Below are 15,865 nucleotides of genomic sequence, written 5' to 3' on the forward strand. Positions count from 1 at the left end.
GCCCAACCCAGACCTGGTTTGTTGCTTTGCCTCATCCTAGACTGCTGATTGACTGTGTTAGCAGCACCTGGCTCTGGTCACTCACTCAGATCTGGTGGCATGGAGTGTATTGCCCATGCGTGGCTCCTGGCTTGCATTTTCTTAGGGAGCAGCTGGCCTTTGCTGCTCCCCAGCACCCGGAACTGGGTCTCTTTCCATCCCTCCTCCTCAATTCCTAACTCAGTTACGTGCATGAATCCACATAAGATAGTTTCAAGGACTTTGGGCTGGTCCTCTGCCTGGCTCTTTGCTAGGTCTGCATGAATGCTATAACTGTGTGACTGGAAAAAGTGCTCTTGAATCCTGCCAGTATGGCACTGAGAGGATGGTTGAAAGGCCACACAGTCAACAAGCTCTGTGCTGGCTTACCTACCCAGGGTCTTTCACCTCTAGTCATAGACAGACAGAAGTATTTCACCTGCACAAGTTAGTTGTTCTATTAGTACCAAAGAAAAGGATAGGATTTGAATCTGGGCAATCTGATCTTCCTCATTGTAAAACTGGCTAATGCTTAAGTACAAAAAATAGCCTAAAATATGTGATAGGAGCCCCTCTACCCCAGTTCTCTCTGCTGATGGAAAGAATGTGTGATCCTTTCAAGATAATACTAGGTAATGATCTGTGCATGCAGATAATTTTGAAATATGTATAACTTGCTCATGCTTGCCTCATCAACTCTCAGATTCCCATGATCTTCCTTCACCAGTTAAAAAAGGGCTGTATGGGCTGAAAAGGAATTGCATTTGATTCAGTTTTTCTGGTGGTTAAAATCCAAACCTGCTGCTAGTTGGTCTTCTTGTGCAGAGTTCATCTATTGCAGCTGTAAGCAACAAAACAAAATGACACACATGAGTAATAACTGAAATCTTACAGATAGCTCACCTGCAGTTCAGCAGTGATCAGAAAAAAAAATTTAAAAAACCATCTTCACACTTACTGTGATCTTCCCTACAACTAGTTCACTGCTGCTGAACTAGTGTGACTATGTAAGTTTGTAAGACTTACAAGAAAAAATACACCTGTTTGCCCTTACACTAATCTTACTGCCTCAGCACATGTGTGCCATTTGCGGGCTGAGTAGTTGAGATACCCCAGAGCATCAGAGTTGGGACAGGAAGAAGCTGGCAGGCTGCATATGGGTGGGGAGTGGGAAGCCCTGTGTTAGATATGGAAGCTGTGTGGCACTAATGATATTTCAGCACACTAGCAGTGAACAGGAAGGTCTTCTGGACAGAAAGGAAGAGATGCCTTCACAGCCAGCCCTGTTCTCTGTTCCTTCTCATTTACGTCACGGTTGTAAGTATAATCAAGATTACTGAAAAAATAATAAAATCATGCTAATGTGCCAGGATAAAAATTAGTGATGAAACACAGCCATAGGGTCTCTTTTACAAACAAACCTGGAGACTTTCAACTTCAAGTATGTATTGAAAGTATCATAAGCTTTGTATTAACTTTGAGTTGAGTTTGCAGGATCTCTAGAAGTAGACACGGAGGTCCTGATTCAGAAAAGAGCATGCATCTGCTTTGCTCCCTCCCTTAAGTGGTCTGAATATGTTATATAACAGAAAAAAGCACTGCGCAGGAGAAGATGCAGGGCAAGTTCTGCCCTCCCAAGGTTTACAGGTGAGGGCAGTATAAATTTTCAAGCAGTATCACTGAAAATCTCCTTGCCTCTTCTCACACTGAAGCCTCATTTCATCCCATGAAGTAGTCTCAGAGTCAAGGCAGAACACCATTCAACAGGATGCATGGCTAGGTTGCACGATGCTGGGCCAAAGGGTTTGAGTTTGAAGGAGGCTCCCCAGCTTTTTTACCTGCACGTGACAGCAGAGTTGGACCAGATGACCTGTAAAGGTATCTTCCAGTTCAAACCATTCTGTTATTCTATACATGTGAAATAAAAATTATGGGGATGGACTACCACCCACATCTGGAGATTTGATTGGCTTGTCACTGAATGAGTATCTGCAGAGCCACTCCTGGGCTGTACTGTTTGCTGCTTACAGGACAAAAGTCATTCTTTACTGGTACACAATAAGGTTGCAAAACAACAGTAAGGATGTTTGACAGCACCTTTTCCTAAAAGCTTCATTTTAGTTTGAAGGAGGGCATTAATACTTGTGAAAGATATTCACAGTGAAGTTTAATCACAGAGGGAAAGGAAGGATATGTGACATTTATTGGAATAAATCAGAACTACTCAAATTGTGGGACTGAGAGCAGATGAAGGCAACATGATGGAAAATGGGGCTGGAGGGAAAGGAGAGTCTGGGAAAACGGCGGACTGAGAAAAGTCCAGGTTGAAAGTGAGCACAGAAGTTAGCAGCACGTTAGAATCAGATGCTTGAGAGAAATTAGGAAACATCAGAGTCCAGAGCTGGGAATTCTTTGTGGAATCTGATTACTCCTTATTTCTGCCTCAGATAATACCGTTTATATACCTGCTGTTGATTGATGTTAGCCAGGTTGGTGTCCCTTCCCTAGCATCATAGGAAAACTGAGGAACTTAGAGGAGGAGAAGAAGGCAGGGCAGAGGACGAGAAGAGCAGCTGAGTCCTGGTGTCCTTGAATGGCTCTTGTTGGATCTGGAGGGAGAAACTGACAGCCTGGCTCTTAATCTTGCTCCTGCGGCAGCATTTGGCTGTTGGCCAGCTGGAGAGTGAATCACTGGGGCTGATACAGATTTTCAGCCGTCTTGCATAAGCATTTAAACAGTTTTCTGTTCAATATGCACCAGATAAGGCATGGGCCGCAGCTTCCCTGCATGCTCTTTGTGTTTCTAACAATGAGTTGGGATCACATTTTAAAAAATCACTTGTAAAATTACATCCAAACTTCATTTCTTTGTTACTCTTATAAAAAAATTAAATTTGCTATACTACTGTATTTTCTTCACTGCCAGGATGGGAAATCCACTCTGTAATGTGATACCCAGCTGTACAACTTTTGCTTCCTACATCACCATGAGTTTTAAAGCTCCTGCCTCCCACTCTTGGCCCCATAGCGAACCACAAGACAACAAATGTTTCATGTCTGGTGGGTTTTCACAGCACCAAGATAAAAGATGCACTGTAAAACGAAGGTTCTTTAGAGCCATGCAGACAAAAAGTTCTCTGAGGAAAAATGTCTGGTTTGCACAGTGGTGGAAGGTGGCTTCTGGTTTCGGGTTCTCAGTGCATTTCAAATATGGTGATGGTGTGCTAGTGAGTGGCTTAGCTTTATGCGGGTCACTTGCTCAGATGCCAGAGGAGTGACTGCACTGTTGGTACCTGCTGCTAGCACACAGCAAATGCAGTTCTCTAACAAACTTTGGAGCTAGGAGCTATATTTTCATATGGGAAGGCTAAACAGACTTGCAGAAAGCTGTAGGAGGGCAAGAAACACAAAAAAATTCAAATAGGAAAGGGAAGGGAAAAGAGGAAGAAAAACACATCAGGAGAAATCTTCATTCCTCAGATTTTACAAGCCCTCATGGATTTAGTGGCAGGGAAGTTGGCGTCATGTTAGGAATTCATGACTTTGATCACTGTCCCACTCATATGCCTGCATTTCCGAGCTGATTACAGGGCAGAATTGGCTTCAATGTAAGATTATGTTCTGTTGGCCTTTTAGGTGATGACAACTACCTCCATTGATCATGATATATGTATGTTAAAGGAAAAAAAATACATTTCTTGTTTGATTACTCTTTGTAAGCCAACAGCATCAAAGGACCAGGCTGCCCTCACTGCTCTCACAGCTGCTGCCTGTGTCTGTGCCTGTATATACGCTAAATTAATTGGAAAAACAGGGACAAAAAGGCATTTAGTTCGGGTCAGCCAGTTGGACTACAGCAAATGTATGACAGGCTTAATCATTGTCTTTTGCCAAAGAGCAGGTTGGTAAGGGCAGGCACTCCAACCCCTTCTGATGAAATTTGAACTTTTTCCAGTGCCTTTGGAGATGGGATGCTGTGAGAGAAAGGTCTCTACACAGAGCCCAGACACTGTTGTATCGACAGGGTGGAATGATGGGGAAGGTTACAGCAGGTTATTTATCTTTTGTCAGCTGTGAACTCAGCTTTCAGCCTTAGTTCATCACCCATAGCATGAGAGGGCACCATAGCTTTTCCCTTCACAAAAATGAGGTAGTTAATTAATGGGGTCATGTTAAAAAGCATTGGTCTCTGGCGCCATATTAAAAACACACATATGCAGCAATCCTTCTTCCTCTGCCACCAAGTTTTGTGTATTTTTCAAGGGACAGACCAGCAACAAAAAAAAAGTGCTTCAAAGGACCCATCTGTCTTTATGGCTTACAAAGTTTGGGTCTCCTGAAATGATTTCTGTATAAACATGCCATCTTGCACATTCAGAAAGAGTAAGCTGGCAAATGAAAGGCATGGGTGCAGTGTGGCTCTCAAAGCTTCTTTTTCAATAGCCATGTAGTTTTGAAGATATAAATAATTCTGAATCTCAGTATGTATTTCATATTGCAGTAAGAATTACTATGTAATACAGTGTGCATATTTTGTACTAATCGAAGTGATTTTCCTCCTTAACTCCTTGGGGAAAGGGTATTGAGGGGTGTAAAGATTAAACTAAATATAAAATTGTGTTAAAATTGGTCAGAGAAATTTTGATAATAATGGGTACAGAGAAGAATTAACTTCCCATCCTTTTTCTTTCCAGGCAGTTGACTTTAGTGCATGTGCAACCTCGTTGTTATTCTTCAGGAAACAAATTTGTTACCTTTACACTATTCATTGTGTAGATAACCTGGCTGGTTTTTGTTTTTCTTCCTTTTCTCCTTCCAGGCCTTCTGCTTTATCTAGTAGCCCAACATACTCAGAGCTTCCATTCCTTAGAATTTCCCCGCACCGAAATCCTGCTGCAACATCAGAGTCTCCCTTCAGCACCCCTCACCCATACATTAATCCCTACATGGACTACATCAGGTCCCTGCACAGCAGCCCGTCCCTCTCCATGATCTCGGCAGCCCGTGGACTCAGCCCAACAGACGGTAGGTTAAGACAGGCTTCCTGTTTTCTGTCATTGTAGCAACTTCAGTTATATTAATCTTGTCAACATTTTTCCCCTTGTTCAAAGCAGCTTCACCAGGTTTGTCAGACATATTCATTATGTCATAAATGTTTCAATACTTCATCAGCCGATCACGGCTCATTTGTACATCTCACAAATGTTGAAACTTCAGGGAGAAGAAAAAAAAAAGCTGCCTCATCCAAAATTTATGATGGAAGGGTGGTGTATGTCTTGTGATATCTTTTGTTTGTGGGGCTGACATGGGGGGTAATTCTAATCTCCCAAAAAATTCATTGTATCTGCCCTGAATTGAGTCAGATTCTTCATGAGTGCACAGCAGCGTATAACCATGGAGTTCTTCAGGCATAAAAGGTTTCTTAATTAAAATAGTATTTTTCAATCATATAAAGCATGCACTGACTAGTTACATTTAGTGAATAGTTCTGTTAAAGTTCTGTAGAATTATTTCAGTTTATCCTAGCCAACAGTATGGCCAATTGAAATGATGCTTATGTAGAAGTGGCTGATGATCAAGACTGTCTCTTTTAATCTAGATGGTGGGCTGTATACTTGAAATATCAGTGCTTTAGGTCTTGGTGTGACCATGGCTTTTACTTTCCAGGCTATTTAGGCTGAAGTGAACTCCGGCAATCACTCTTGTCATTACTCTAGCACATTTTCTATTCATTTAAGTGGGAATTTTGCCAAAGTGAGCCATCAACAGGACTGCAAAAAAAGGCTGTCTTGTTAATAGTAGGTTTTTCAATAGTGGGTAAGCATAAGCAGTTTGACGTTTCAAAATTGTAGCATTTGCTGAAGAGAACTAAAATATAACATATTCAGAATTAACTATGTAAAGAAAGGTAATTAACTGGTACTTTAACTATGGGAATGATCTTTCCAGTGTATTAAGAAACTTACCAGAGTTAAACTGCCTTTAGCTGAATTTGAAAAATGAGCTGTGCACCCTATCCAAACGGATAACTAATTAATCCTCGTTTATAAGAATATATACCTTTACAGTTAATCCATTAGTTATGGGTGCATATTCTTATGAGAATAAATTTTAATGACCTATTGTCAGTCAAGGTATATGGCATGCACATTGGGCTTTTCTAGCAGCACTTTGGATGTTGCATGGATTCTTGCTAATTCTGCGCTTTTTGTTTTAGCAAAAGTATGTTTTAAAAAAATATTTTGAAGAAAAAAATTGAATGCTCAGAAAGGAAAGTTTTGACTTCAAGAGCTTTGGAGCTTTAGGTATAGGATAAACATGATAGAGCGATAATGTAATGGCATATATTGGGAAAACTCTTGTGATGTACATTTGGGCTTTTTCTCAGGAGCTAATATGCAGAATATGTTGCTCTCTTTGATATTCTTCAGGTCACATTCCTGCAGAATTTCATTTATGCTTAAGGTATGTTCCAGTGGCACACAAAGGAAGGTGTGAAGGAAACCACCTATCACAGAACCTTATGACATTAAGCTGTATACAGCTTTGGTCTCAGGTATACCCCACTGAATTCACTTGCAAAGATGTAGGCACATAATGCTCTCTGAGATACACTGGGGTATCTGACCCAGCACCCAGCTGACACTCCAGAAAGGGAGAGACCTTCCAGAGATGTCACGGGGTAAAATTTGGTTTCAGATTCTGGCACCTAAATGTAGAGGTGTACAGTATAGAAATCAGTGATCTTGGTGTGCTGTTCTGCTATTGTAGTCCAGTGAAGCCTTGAGGAACTATTCAGTTCCCCAACAAATGGACACTTACGAGTTAGCAGTTGAGTGTGGAGCTCTGCCATGACTGTGATAGTGCTAAGATTCGTCTGTCTACAGTGCAGGTGTTTGGTAACAGTTCAGGTCTGTGAAATACCCTGCCTCAACTCCACTTGCCACTCAGAAAGACAGTTTTCTCCTGCTAGCATATGTAGGTAGCTTGGCTACTCCCAGGCTTTCAGATGGCATGAGACACTCCGGTGTGGATAACACAGCTGAGTATGCTCGGTGTTAATGCTCATCCCCTGAGCTTTGGTTGCTGACTGTATACACAGCCTTAATCTGTCATAATTACATGCTAAAATTAAGCATCTTTCTTTGGGTTTTAAACAAATACATGTTTATATTTGCTCACACTTCCTGAAGGCTCACAGCTCATCTTTGATCAGTTACAACAGCCCTGGTGTTGTGCAGCATCCAATGAAAATACAGTAACTTGATTGACCCATTGAAGATACCTCAGTCAAACAGCATGCTGTTGAAAAGCTGCAAGTTTGTTCCCTGGAATCCATAGTCTGTTGTATGATCAATCAGATATACAATGAAATGCCATCTTCAGATGTGGGTTCCTGGGATCAGATAACCTGAATCATGGCTTGAGCACTGCTAAAATGCAAATAAAACACTTCTGTGGTTTAAAGGGGTGCATGCATATAACATAGTAATAACATAATAGACACCATGGCTTAAGTCATATAACATTTGAACTATGAAAACTTGGAAATTGTTATTGCTCTTTGAAAGCCATAGCAAGGTTTCTTTTGCAACCCTAACTGCTTTAGGACAGTTAGATAATTAGATCAGTGTACTATTGGGCTAAGTCTGTCGACCCACAGATCTAGGGATGGCCAGGAGCCAAAATGATCCAGAACATAACTCTTGTTACTTCACCTTACCCAGCAGATTTGGTGGGCCAGGGGTGGCTGAGGACGCCTCTGAAGGTTTGGAGCAGGGGTAAGAATGGAGTTGTTGGTGTGTGTAGAGGAGAGTGCTCAAATGAAGCTCAGCAGTGCCTATGGTGCAGAAGCAAATGCCTCCACTTGTAGAAAAACAGGACTGAAGCTGAAGCTACCCAGGAATAAACAGGAGAAAATTCAGGGCTGTGGGCCTTCCCATTTACCCTTCATTTACCCTTCATGCAATACATCATTTAGTAGGCTAATTTTTTATGTTTGAGGGAGGTGGTAAGGAATGATTTTTAAAGAGCACCAGAACATTTCTTGTCATATGGAACATTTAACAATGCAGTTATGTGTTCACTATGTTTTCTGTAGCACTTAATTTTGAAGTTTGCAGCCAATGTTATTGTTAGTTAACCCAGGCACTTATGTTAGGAAGCACAGGAAGTATTTTCAGTGTGTCTGGAAATATACCATGGTTGCCTACTACTGCAAAACATTAAAATCAGTGATTCAGTGTGAGTTACCCATCTTTTAAAATTTGGTCTGAATAATTTCCTTACCATTTCACAAAAAGTGGAAAGATTGTATTTAATTGTGAAATCAATTTGTAATTTGGAAAAAATTCCAGCAACCTTTAATTTATCTCAGCTCATTTTTATGCCATTCCTATTCCTGTTTTATGTACTTCTATTTTTCAGAACCCTTATTTATATGTTATATTTAACATCTTAAGATCAAAACCACATTCTTTCATTTATTTGGTAGTAATAAAGACAGATTATACATTTCAGCAATCTGTTGATAAAAAAAACTTTTCTCCAAATTGCAGTACCATGTTTATGTTCAGTAAAAAGTGTAAATCTTGATTCTTTGTTTCTAAGGTTTTCATTTGGGATCTGATACTCTCATGAAAATATAAATTATCTCTTTAGTAGTGCTGTGTAGGTAACAACATTCAAAGAATTTCAGCCTAAAATTATGTTTTCATTGAAGATTCAGTTGCTGAGATTAAAGAAAAATCTCATTAAATGATATGAAAGAATATAAAAATAATGTGGTGTAGCCAGTTTGTGGTATAGCCCATTAACCTAAGAGACCCAAAGTGTTTTAGGCAAACTTGCATACCATCTTGTGGTGACCAGAGTGTAAACTGTTTTTGCAAGTGAGACAGGGAGAGCTCAGAGAGAAGGGCTGTTTATGTCAGGTTTCATGGCAAGTCAGTGTCAGGATCAAGGAGAAGGAGCCCAGATTATTTTATGAGTACTTCTTACAGAAGCTCATGAAATGACCCTCTACCTTAAGTAGCATCTGAAGTCTGCTGAGAGGAGATGATCTTAAAATTATGTCAATTTCTGTATTTGTCCAGGGTTGCCCGTTAGTTGAAAAGGTGCTTGAAAACTGGAGAGGTGCAGGAAGTTACATGAGAGAACAGCTAATATAAGTCATTATCAGAGGGCTGCACCATGATAACCTCACTGATGGGATGTAGAGTCTATCCAAACCCTGGTTTTGACTCTGCAAACAAGGTCATGTGTCAAGTATATTTATACATGAGCTTTGAAGGACGGGATGGTCACATGCATTGACTTCAGTCTGTCCTTCTAAAACACTGACCCTGTGTTGTTCATGGACAACTTTTACTTGTCCTGGAATCATGCTTTACGTCTGTTTGCTCCTAAGCACAGACACAGAGGGACACAGTGAGGGAGAACCTTCTAGTCCCCTAAGCAGAGACTCCAGACAGTTGAATGCTTATGGAAGTTCAGACACATTGTTACTTTAGAGATGGATTCCTCTGGGCCAGGGATGAAGTTAATTGGAATAAAATGCTAGGAAGGTTTACCTGCTTTTTTATGTCACTGAATAAATCATACTAGTTTCCATTGCTGTCAGCCTGTCACTTTTTTAGTCACTTAATAATAAATACAAAAATATGAGATCACCAAGCTCATTAATATTTTATGTGTTGCTGTTTTTTTGAATGGTGTCTTTATAGTACCATATGTTGAAATATATTGACCAGTGGTGGCATACTGCAGACGTTGCGTTACATTAAAAAATAAACAAGCTATTTTAATAGCCAGAGAAACCAGCAATGTGATAAAACTTTCCTTCTTGTTTATCTTACATCATTAATGGTACTTTTATGTTGTTCTTTTTTAGCTCCACATGCTGGCGTCAGTCCAGCTGAATATTATCATCAGATGGCTCTGTTGGCAGGCCAGCGCAGCCCGTATGCAGACATCATTCCTTCAGCTGCCACTGCAGGAGCTGGAGCTCTTCATATGGAATATCTTCATGCCATGGATAGTGAGTGATACTTTCTAGAAACAGACAGTCCTACAAAGGGAACCACGTGGGTTGTTCATGGTCTGACCCAAAAGGCCTCCATGCTGATAGAGAAGTGGGAGTCAACATAAGCCTCTTCCTGAGGGGAGAGACAGAGAATTGATTGCCAAATGCACAAGGGTTATGTCAAGCCTAAAAGTAAACTTTGAGAGAAAGTAGGGAGAGGAGCAGGACTGCTCCTGAAAACAGGTTATAAATTTTATTACTAGCAGGGCTTGAGTGCTTTTGAAAATGTCCTTTTCTATTCGCAATCAGTAACTCACTTTCATAGTTAGACTGAGTATTTCCCTGATGAGCTTTCTGTTAATAGAAGGTTTACATCTGTTTTTCAGTTAGGAGAGCATACCCTTCACGTTTTAGAGAGTGCTAGCTGTGCTTACAAGTTGTGCATCATAGACCAATAGACCAGGGACCACTTGTAAGTGAAGCAGTTTGCTGAACTGTCAAGGATCCTGACTTAGATTTCCATAATATTAAGAGCATTCTTTATCCATTAGCATCTTTCAGTCCTCTAATCTGTCTCTGTTTCTCTGTTGAAGGAGGAAAAGAGAGGACCCCATCCCAAACTACTTGCTACTGCTGCTTTTGATCAACCAGAAGGGATTATACAGGGCATTTCCTTTTAGTCATAGATGCTTACATACTTTTCAGGATGTACTCTGCTTCTTCCAATAAGGGAAATAAAAAATGGTGGCAAGAAAAGGTGATGTTGGACTCTTGCTTGGTAGGACAGACCAATACAATAGTATTAGACCACCCTGTTTTCCTGTAGAATTTTAAACATTTTGTTTGCATGCAATTTCTTCTTCCTGTTGTTGGCTGCATGCCATAGTCGATGATGTCAAGGAGTGTAGGGGTTGGGAGATTTACCTGTGGGACACATGGGAATATAGATAGCTAGCCCTGCAGAGCACATGCCTTGGAGTGCAAAGTAGTTGACTGACCAATAATTTTTGCAGGAATCAGGCAAGACAGATAGTAGTGAAACTGGGCAGCTATTTTTGTTCTATTTCCTTGCTAATGAAGGATTTTTTAAATTCAGTTTCTTTTATCAGTCCCACTGCATTGGTAGCATGCATAAAGAATTTACAGTAACATACCTTAAGCCCACTGCAGAAACACAATAAACTCAAACAAGCGGACTAGACTTAAACCACAATTCAATGTGCCGACTTCAGTACTTCAAAACTTAGGAAAAAGATACTTCCTGATTTGGATTTTGAGAGGAATAGGGGGAGATGAGGCACACTGCTAAAGCATTGAGTGCATATCAATAAGATCTTGCAGAATGGAAACTTATGCAAGATTCAGGTAATGTAAATTTGCTTCTGTGTTCCAGTTGCAAGAACAAATCCCCAGCTTGTATGAATGGGCATGGCTTCACTGAAAAGAACCATAGAATTCTGTGATTGGGTTGAAAGGGAATTTTGAAGATCATCTAGTCTAACTTCCCTTGCAATGAGCAGAGGTATTTTAAATTTTCAAGGGTTTTGGTTCCTACTGTGAGACTGTGTCTGGATGCATGTAAGTAGCAGTTCCAAACCACATACTTGCATGCAGATGTGATCAAATGGGTTTATTCAGCTTTTAGAAAGGTAGATACCCATATGTATGCCAGAAAACTTAAGAAAAACAGAAGATATTGCAGATCATCATGTGTTAGTAGAGATTGTGTATGCTGTAATCTACACAGAATTGCAGCTTTTGCATCCCAAGAATGTTATCACTTCTTACTTAACAGGAAATGTTTTGACCTTTGCCCATAATTTCAGCCCATTCATAAAAGGCACCTAAACAACATCTTTAATAAGGATCTTTCTGTTGACCAGCTCTAGCTATGATATATTTAAAATGCACACTTTAATTTGTTTTATGTTTGTTTTTAAAGATTAAGATCACACATTTGAGATTAATTATACCAGCAACTTTTCAATTAAGCATTATTTCAGAATTAGAGACAAAAAATATGTAGCACTATTATGCAAATGGGTTATTTTTAAACAGTAAATAGAGAATTAAAATAAGAGTGAATCCTAGTAAGGTCACTCAGCTCACCTTCTGTATTTGATGAGAATGTGTTTAGTCAGGCAATAGCTGCTTTTATCTAAATAGAGTATGAAGTTACCCTTTTACTTTGTAGAAACTAATTAAAACTATCTTAACTTGCATGGGTATACAGTAAATTAATTGTCATTAAGTAGGAATCTGAATGTCCTCTCATTCATCATGCTAAAGAAAACCCCTTTCTTCTTTGTCAGATTTTTAGATTAGAAACGAGAACAAAACAATTAGCAGGAAGCTGATATTAAGACTTTATAAAAAAACAAGAATGCCCATGTATGGATTTAACAACAAAGTACAGTGATCATTGCAAAGCAATGCCATTTGTTTGGATCTCTCTTCTTGAGGATTTGTATGGTGATCTTAAAAGTAGTCTTTCGCCTTTGCCCTGTCTTGTCAAAGGAAACAGAAGACACTTGAGTGGTTTCCCTCATTATCTGCTATCAAATTCTGAGCAAGTTGACTCAACTGACTGAAAGGCTGCTGCTCATTTGTCCCACACAACAACCAAATAGATACAAGCAAGACATTGTTCTTCTTTTGTGAACCAAGTCTGTCTCCTAATTGTGTGCTTATACAGCATCTAGCACAAAAATTTGGAATCTCTACCCGCTCCTGTAGTGCAAGTAATTATTCCAACATCAGCGTGCTCTGAGTTCCAAAGCATATTACATTCAGTTTGTGCAGTCTGGGGACTTCTGTTTTGGTCTGGAAAAATGATTTCAAATGGGAATGATAAGTGTTTAAGAGTTGCAGAATTGTTAATCAGAGGTTAAATCTTACCTAAAGAGCAGTAGACTTCTTGAAGCTCTGAAATTCACTGTCCATGAACTAATACACTGCAGAAGAATAAGGCCAAGAGTATGCATGCTTATTTGTAATTTTTCTTCACCCTGTCCTAAGAGACATGAAAACGGGACCAAAATTTTCTTTTGCTGCTATAAAGCTTTTCTACAGTTTTGGTGGACAGAGATCCTGAGCAAATCTTGCCATCTTCTTGCTTGTTCTAAAAAGGTCAGGTTTGCTACCTTTAAGTATAGCATCAAAGTAGGAGCAAAGTAGATGTGCAAGGTATTGACAGTACCACAGTAGCAACAACTGAAATTGTTTGGTGTGGTTGTGAAGACACTGTATGCCAAAACTGTTTTTTAGCACTAAAACAATTTAAAAAATCACTGTATTTTGGCTTTGATAGCTGTGTTTTTTACTTGGGGAGTATATTCTACTCTCTTAAATGGTGTTCAGTGAAACACAAGTGTGTTCCCTGAGATTTCAAGATTGCCCCCAAGATTGTTAATATCCTCACTCAGAATAGGAGGTTTCTCTTTTTCAAGGGTATTTGGTATTGACCTATTTCTTTTGGCATTAGAGACACTGACAGTAACCCAGCTGACCTAAGGAGTTTGGCCAGCTGGGGTGCATTGACCTTGGCGGGATGCCAGATGCCTACCAAACTGCTCTACCACTCCCCCTTTCAGCTGTTCATGGGAGAGAAAATTACATGGAAAACAACTCGCAGGTTGACATAAGGCAGTTTACCCAAGCAAAAGCAGAAGATTGCATGTGCAGGAGCAAAAAGAAAAGAAAAGAAAAAATTTTATTCTGTACTTCTCACTGGCAAGCAATGCCTGTCCACTGCCTGGGAAGTAGGGGGTGTTGCTCCAGAAGGCAGGCATTGTAAATAACAAATGCTTCCTCACCCCCTTCTTTTCTTAGCCTTTATATCTGAGCTGACCCCATATGGTATGGAATATCTCTTTGGTCAGTTTGGGTCAGCTGGCCTGGTTGTGTCCCCTCCCAGGATCTTGCCCACCTCTGTCCTGCTGACAGGGGAGAATGTTGGAGAGACAGCAGTGATGCTGTGCCAGCGCTGCTCAGCAGCAGTCAAAACTCCTTTCCAGCTTCCAAGGCAAAGCACAGCACTGTGAGGGCTGCAGCGGGGAAAATGAATGCCATAGCAGCCATACCCAAACCGCAGCCCAAAGAGTTAAGTCAGAGGGAGAAACTTTGGACTGGGTTTGATTTCTGTTTGTCAGGCACAGTTGGAAAATGAGGGTGGAGTATCAAAGCCATTTCTTTTTCTCTCATACTGATGACAGGTTTATAATTTTGAAAACTAAGACAAAATTTGTGATAAACTTCCAGAAAGTGAAAACAAAATTTTTACACTGTAAACAGAAGCCAGAAGGAAAGGAAAGAAAGAAAAAAAGCTTCAACTTTAACACCCCCCACCCCAAATGTCCCATGTTCACAGCTTCCAATAAAAACTAGTGCCTGAGACATTTTCAAAGAAGTTTGATTTAAAGGGAGGGAATAAAAAGGGTTTGATGAAGTTTGATTTAAAGGGATGGAATAAATGATATATGTCTGAAGATTGCCTTATAAATGATTAAGCAATGCTAAAAACTTCAACTCAGAAATCAAATTCATGGGCGAATTTGCTGGATGGCATATTCCATTTTTGAAATTTATGATGGAGATAGATATCTGTTATTTTAGAATTGATCTCCACCTCAGAATAAGATCTTTTCTTCTGACACCTGGTGGATTTTTTTGTCGGCACACTCAAGTCTTTACTGTCAACTACTGACATTTTATTTCTATAATGTCTACTCCAAAAAGGTGACATTTCTAAGCAAATCTTCACTGTCAGCTTCCATTTGCATGTTTTGCCAAAGCTGATGTTTTTTTATCAGCACTTCCACAGAGGTAAATGAATTTTCAGTGAATCAGTGCTCCTTCATTTTCTGATTTTAAAGCATTATTGAGTAGGGAATGTAATACTTCAGTAGAGAACACTGTGAGCAGATGAACATCTCAAATTGCTAAATAAATATTGAAGTGTTTGTTTTTAAAATAAATGCTGGGCAAGTCTGGAAAGTTTGGTCTAGTATTCAGAGACACTGACAAATTGTGACCTGTTCTTTTTCGTAGTAGCATGCTAACTAAAACTCATGTTATGCTAAATGAATGGTTAAGCAAATGTCCTGTAACAAGTTGCCAGCTCATGCTTAAGATTTTTCAGGCATGTGAGACCTAATTAAACCACAAAGGTCTGAAAAAACAGTAATTCCATTTAATTGTATTTTCAGTTTTGAAAGTTGTGGCCCCCCTTGAAATGGATCCCCATCTCCTGTGGTCAGACTCTGCAGAGTTCTTGCCTGGTCTCAGCTGTTGGCTCCCTCTGTGCAGCAGAAATGTTCCCTATTTCAGGATACTGTTGACCCTCAGGAGGCTGTTCCTGTCCCAGTTAGATGGGGGCAGTGGGAAAACTGCCGAAGTCCCAGATCTAGATAGGGCCTGAAACAGGTTCTGCCTGGAGGAAAAGAGGAAGCCTGAGACTACTGTATGTGTGGCTGAAGCCCAAGCTCTGCCCCGCACAGCTGTAAGGAGTGTCTTTCTTGCTGGCCACAGACCTGGTGTATCCAGAGTGGACACAGGGACGCCCTGGCAGCAGCTGGCAGGCAAGGGCAAGGGGTAATGGGCAGTGGGCAGAGCTGCAAGACCCATAGCATGACTTAGGAAGGTAAAGGTGATGGGTTCAGTCCAGAAATGGCAAGGGGGAGGAGGAGGGAAGTCTTTGCAGTTTTTGAGAGTCTGCAGGGCATTGCAGGAAGTATAATGCCTGTACTTAGTTATGCCCTTGTAAGCCGTGACAAAACACTTGAATTGCATCCTTATCTGGGGCAAATTACATTACAAGCACTA

The 15,865-nt window shown here is 40.3% G+C and overlaps 1 protein-coding gene across 4 annotated transcripts in view; it reads left to right on the top strand.

Moving 5' to 3' along the window:
- Window positions 1-15,865, top strand: part of GLI3 (GLI family zinc finger 3) — a 217,461-nt gene that overhangs the window by 141,006 nt on the left and 60,590 nt on the right. For all 4 annotated transcript variants that reach the window (XM_085051565.1, XM_085051567.1, XM_085051566.1 and 1 more), the window contains 2 exons: window positions 4,838-5,043; window positions 9,911-10,057. In XM_085051565.1, the coding sequence (XP_084907691.1) occupies window positions 4,838-5,043; window positions 9,911-10,057 (353 nt within the window). The remainder of the gene's footprint in view (window positions 1-4,837; window positions 5,044-9,910; window positions 10,058-15,865) is intronic.

This window comes from Lichenostomus cassidix, chromosome 2, assembly GCF_008360975.1.
Source record: "Lichenostomus cassidix isolate B80296 chromosome 2, HeHo_3.0, whole genome shotgun sequence".
Lineage (NCBI taxonomy): Eukaryota > Metazoa > Chordata > Aves > Passeriformes > Meliphagidae > Lichenostomus > Lichenostomus cassidix.